General features: G+C 49.0%; 1 protein-coding gene and 1 long non-coding RNA gene across 2 annotated transcripts; both read left to right on the top strand.

Moving 5' to 3' along the window:
- Positions 1–389, top strand: LOC306835878. The gene is made up of 2 exons (XR_013780706.1): positions 1–259; positions 349–389. It is a non-coding gene; the product is annotated as an uncharacterized lncRNA (long non-coding RNA).
- Positions 390–3,899: 3,510 nt separating this feature from the next.
- LOC306834186 (uncharacterized protein) lies at positions 3,900–5,444 on the top strand. The gene is made up of 3 exons (XM_079360015.1): positions 3,900–4,007; positions 4,097–4,149; positions 4,276–5,444. Exons 1-3 carry the CDS (start codon positions 3,991–3,993, stop codon positions 5,274–5,276), a joined length of 1,071 nt encoding a protein of 356 aa, XP_079216141.1. The 5' UTR covers positions 3,900–3,990; the 3' UTR covers positions 5,277–5,444.
- The last annotated feature ends 208 nt before the right edge of the window (positions 5,445–5,652 follow it).

Raw genomic sequence — 5,652 nt, 5'->3', positions numbered from 1 at the left:
CACACACACACACACACACACACACACGCAGGTTTGATGACAAACTGAACCTCGTCACATCCACCTGTTTGTAATCAACTCGTCAGGAATTGAGAGCTCTGATTGGCTGAGAAACAGGTTAAAACTGTTGCTCTGCAGGCTCCTAATCACTGCACTGCTGAGGACGGAGGGTGTACTTGTGGTTATGTCTGGTCAGTTTGAGTTATTTGTTTGTGTCTAGCTTCATTAGTTTGACTGAAGCCATGGGACTTCCTCTACGGTAACGTTTCAGTCTTCTTTCTGTGCTCTACGGTTTAGATTCTAAACGTGTTACAGTCTGACTTATTCTGCAAACTTCTTCTTTTTCAGAGTGGTGCTGATATGGCTCGTGCTTATTGGAGAGCTTCATGCGAGCATTAACTGTAAGTCCTACATGTTGCATTAGTACTTTAAAAACAAACTCTTCATTTTCTATTTCTAACATTTAATTTAGTGACTGCTGAAAACTGCTTTTTGAAGTAAAGTGTTATTGGGGTTTTTTCAACAGCTCCACACTTTGGACCTGGTGTGTTGGATGTGGTCTATGAAGCCCCGGCTCACAGCTACCATCAACAGCCCCAGGTGCCTCAACACCAGCTGCAGCCTCAGGGGCCCGGAAACCTTTCCAGTCACCAGACTTCAAAATTCAGCCCAGTGTTCTCTCCAGGATCTCCTGGGCCTGACTTTGAGCATGAGTCCCAGGTGACTCTCTACCAGCCCAAGCTTCAGTCACATGTTCCTCAATACCAGCCTGAACCTGAGGTGCCTCGATACCGGGCCAAGCGATCTGTGGCGGGTAACTCGGAGTCCAAGCCCAAGGGGTCCAAGCGGCGGCGTCTGCCCGTGTGTTGGCCCAACCGTCTGCCCACGTGTCGGCCCAAGCGTCTGCCCAAGTGTTGGCACAATCTGCCCAAGTGCTGGCTCAACAGCCTGCCCATTTGTAAGCCCCCGTGTTCTCTTAAGCGTCTGCCCAAGTGTTGGCCCAATTGTAAACCGGCGCATCTGCCCTATTGTTGGCGAAGGCTTCTACCCAAGTGTTGGCCCGTCTCCAAGTACCTGCCCAAGTGTGTGCCCCGACATCTGCCCACTTGTTGGCCCAGACGTCTACCCAAGATTTGGTTCCGGCGTCTGCCCAAGTGTCCGCCCAAGTGTTTGCTCGTGCATCTGAGCCAGTGTGGGCTCAAGCAGCTGCCCAAGTGTCGACCCAGACGTCTGCCCAAGTGTTGGCTTAAGCTGCCCAAGTGTTTGCTGAAGCGGCTCAGGCGTCTGCCCCCGTGTGGGCCCAAGTGTCCACCCAATTGTCCGCCCAAGTGTTTGCTCGCGCATCTGAGCCGGTGTGGGCTCAAGCAGATGCCCAAGTGTCGACCCAAGCAGCTGCCCAAGTGTTGGCTTAAGCTGCCCAAGTGTTTGCTGTGGCGGCTCCGGCGTCTGCGCCCGTGCAAGTGTCTGTCGCAGTGTCTGCTCAAATGCAAGAAACCAGGTGTGGGGAAGAGCTAAGTGTCAGCCCAAGCACGCTCATGGCCCTCGGCACCACCCAGCCCCCAAGGACCACACGCCTGACCCATCCCCTCAGACTTGACGCCGTTGGTCTGCAGACGTCTTGGACTGGTCCTTTTTGGAAGCTTGTACCGTGAAAGCCTTTAAGCAATAAAAAAGTTAATTACACTAATGTGGTCGTGTACATTTTCTGGGAATTTATTGGTGCAGTAGGTGTAAAGTCTATGATTCAATGTTCGCTTAATATCTAGTTTAGTTTTAGCCCTACGCTTGGCTTTTAGATCGTCACCATCCCACTTCAGTGACTAGTTGTGACCGTCACCTCAAAGGTTTATAGCTTAGTTTCTTTTCCTGTAAAATCATTTTGGATAATGTGTACGTTTGCAAGCGACCATACCAATGTCGAAGCAACAAATGCTTTCACCAGTCTGCAAACCAATTAAATACTAGCACCTCTGCAAACCCAGTTACCCTACAATAACCACACGACCTGTCTTAACGGGTAAACAATCCAAACAAAGCTGTAACTTTAAAACATCACCCTTGTGCAGTATGTTCCAGTGATGACTAATCAGACCATCTCTAATGGACACAATGGAAGATATTCCACTTCTGGATGGGCTTAATTTCTCAAATAATGGAGGTTAATGCTCGTTTCCGGTCAGCATAAAGTTACTCGACGGTCTTTCCTTGTGTTACTCTTAGGGAAATTCAAGTCTCCTTGGTCTTGGACGTGTTTAGCTGCAGATGGATGGCACTGCACCACGTCACAAAGTCCTCGATCAGGCTCCTGTACTCCTCCTCCTGTCCATCCCTGACACAAGCAACTATCGCAGTGTCGTCCGAGTATTTCTGCATGTGGCAGAGCTCAGAGTTATACTGGAAGTCAGAGGTGTACAGGGTGAACAGGACAGGGGAGAGCACGCTCCCCTGTGGTGCTCCGGTGCTGCTGACCACAGTGTCAGATGTGCAGTCCTTCAGTCTGACGTACTGTGGTCTCTCTGTGAGGTAGTCCGTGATCCACCTGACCAGGTGCGAGTCCACCCTCATCTCGGTCAGCTTGTCTCTCAGTAGGGGGGGATGGATGGTGTCGAAGGCGCTTGAGAAATCAAAGAACATGATTCTCATCACGCTGCTCCCTTTGTCCAGATGAGAGTAAGCCCTGTGTAGAAGATAGAGGATGGCATCGTCCACGCCCACCTTTGCCTGGTATGCAAACTGCTAAGTTTGCATACCAGTGTGAGTACCAATCGTAGAGTACCAATGTGCTCTACGAAAGCTTTCCAAACAAAAAAGCTTTCGTAGTGCTTTCCAACAGACTCTTTGAAATGAAGATTTTATGGTTAATTCCTGGATGCATTTTAAAAATCCTTTTTCAAATAAAGAGCCAAGAGTGAATTTCCCTCGGGATCAATAAAGTACCAAAAAAAAAAAATAAATAAAAGAGGTCAGATCATGGTCATGTTGTACACGTTTGGAGAGCTCTACAGATGAAGCCAAAGGACTGAAGAAAACAAGTTGCAACCATTGATCTCACCACCTGGGGGAGCTGTGATAATGGAGGCTAAAGTGATTACTGCATCTGAAAACAGCTGTGCGTAATACTGTATGTGTCAGTCTATGGCGCGCCTTGACCTCTCTTACTGTGAGATAAAGTCCACTGTATCAACACCCTGATAAGTGGAATCCTAAATGTGTATTTTGCCTCTGCTTTTGGACATGGAGTGTTTCATCTTTACTACAGAATGGTTTTTTCTCCTCATGCTCTCTTCGTCCCAACGCTTCTTCGTGTTTTGGACCCTTCAAAGTACATGTGAATAGGTTTTATATACTGTTATTCAGTTAATTTATTTCAATTTGAAAGAACAGGTTGTCTTAATAATGCACAAACAGAGGGGGAGTGTGTAGGGAAAGGGTTTAGCTGGTTTGAAAAAGACTCCCTGTGACCTCTGATGGAGTGCACTCCGTCACAGAGGAGGAGAAGGTTGGTTTGATAAAGGCCCTGAGAGACTGTGGGAGCTGTGGTCAGTTCAGCTCATGGGCCCAGGTGTGCACAGTTACTCTGATTAGTGAGCTGAAGACACAGGTTAGAGACACGTCCAAGCTGACAAGAGTGCAGAGACAACATTACCTGAAGTCATTTAATTAACCAGAGCTGACAAGATGACAATATTTCAGTTGAAGACACACACACACACACACACACACACACACACACACACACACACACACACACACACACACACAAACACACAAACGCGCAGGTTTGATGACAAACTGAACCTCGTCACATCCACCTGTTTGTAATCAACTCGTCAGGAATTGAGAGCTCTGATTGGCTGAGAAACAGGTTAAAACTGTTGCTCTGCAGGCTCCTAATCACTGCACTGCTGAGGACGGAGGGTGTACTTGTTGTTATGTCTGGTCAGTTTGAGTTATTTGTTTGTGTCTAGCTTCATTAGTTTGACTGAAGCCATGGGACTTCCTCTACGGTAACGTTTCAGTCTTCTTTCTGTGCTCTACGGTTTAGATTCTAAACGTGTTACAGTCTGACTTATTCTGCAAACTTCTTCTTTTTCAGAGTGGTGCTGATATGGCTCGTGCTTATTGGAGAGCTTCATGCAAGCATTAACTGTAAGTCCTACATGTTGCATTAGTACTTTGAAAACAAACTCTTCATTTTCTATTTCTAACATTTAATTTAGTGACTGCTCAAAACTGCTTTTTGAAGTAAAGTGTTGTTGGGGATTTTTTCAACAGCTCCACACTTTGGACCTGGTGTGTTGGATGTGGTCTATGAAGCCCCGGCTCACAGCTACCATCAACAGCCCCAGGTGCCTCAACACCAGCTGCAGCCTCAGGGGCCCGGAAACCTTTCCAGTCACCAGACTTCAAAATTCAGCCCAGTGTTTACCCAGGTCCATGCCTTTTCTCCAGGATCTCCTGGGCCTGACTTTGAGCATGAGTCCCAGGCGACTCTCTACCAGACCAAGCTTCAGTCACATGTTCCTCAATACCAGCCTGAACTTGAGGTGCCTCGATACCGGGCCAAGCGGAGTTCTAAGAAGCCTGGGCAGTCGGGCAAGTCCAAGCGGCGGCCTCTGCCCGTGTGTTGGCCCAACCGTCTGCCCACGTGTCGGCCCAAGCATCTGCCCAAGTGTTGGCTCCATCTGCCCAAGTGTTGGCTCAACAGCCTGCCCCCGTGTCGGCCCCCGTGTTCTCTTAAGCGTCTGCCCAAGTGTTGGCCCAATTGTAAACCGGCGCATCTGCCCTATTGTTGGCGAAAGCTTCTACCCAAGTGTTGGCCTGTCTCCAAGTACCTGCCCAAGTGTGTGCCCCGACATCTGCCCACTTGTTGGCCCAGACGTCTACCCAAGATTTGGTTCAAGCGTTTGCCCAAGTGTCCGCCCAAGTGTTTGCTCGTGCATCTGAGCCAGTGTGGGCTCAAGCAGCTGCCCAAGTGTCGACCCAGACGTCTGCCCAAGTGTTGGCTTAAGCTGCCCAAGTGTTTGCTGAAGCGGCTCAGGCGTCTGCCCCCGTGTGGGCCCAAGTGTCCACCCAATTGTCCGCCCAAGTGTTTGCTCGCGCATCTGAGCCGGTGTGGGCTCAAGCAGATGCCCAAGTGTCGACCCAAGCAGCTGCCCAAGTGTTGGCTTAAGCTGCCCAAGTGTTTGCTGTGGCAGCTCCGGCGTCTGCGCCCGTGCAAGTGTCTGTCGCAGTGTCTGCTCAAATGCAAGAAACCAGGTGTGGGAAAGAGCTAAGTGTCGGCCCAAGCACGCTCATGGCTCTCGGCACCACCCAGCCCCCGAGGACCACACGCCTGACCCATCCCCTCAGACTTGACGCCGTTGGTCTGCAGACATCTTGGACTGGTCCTTTTTGGAAGCTTGTACCGTGAAAGCCTTTAAGCAATAAAAAAGTTAATTACACTAATGTGGTTGTGTACATTATTTTTCTGGGAATTTATTGGTGCAGTAGGTGTAAAGTCTGTGATTCAATGTTCGCTTAATATCTAGTCTAGTTTTAGCCCTACGCTTGGCTTTTAGATCGTCACCATCCCACTTCAGTGACTAGTTGTGACCGTCGCCTCAAAGGTTTACAGCTTGGTTTCTTTTCCTGTAAAATCATTTTGGATAA

The sequence above is a fragment of the Symphodus melops genome (assembly GCF_947650265.1).
Source record: "Symphodus melops genome assembly, chromosome: 1".
In the NCBI taxonomy this organism is placed as follows: domain Eukaryota; kingdom Metazoa; phylum Chordata; class Actinopteri; order Labriformes; family Labridae; genus Symphodus; species Symphodus melops.
The sequence above is the reverse complement of the archived record's forward strand: the minus strand, read 5'-3'. Positions and strand labels throughout refer to the sequence as shown.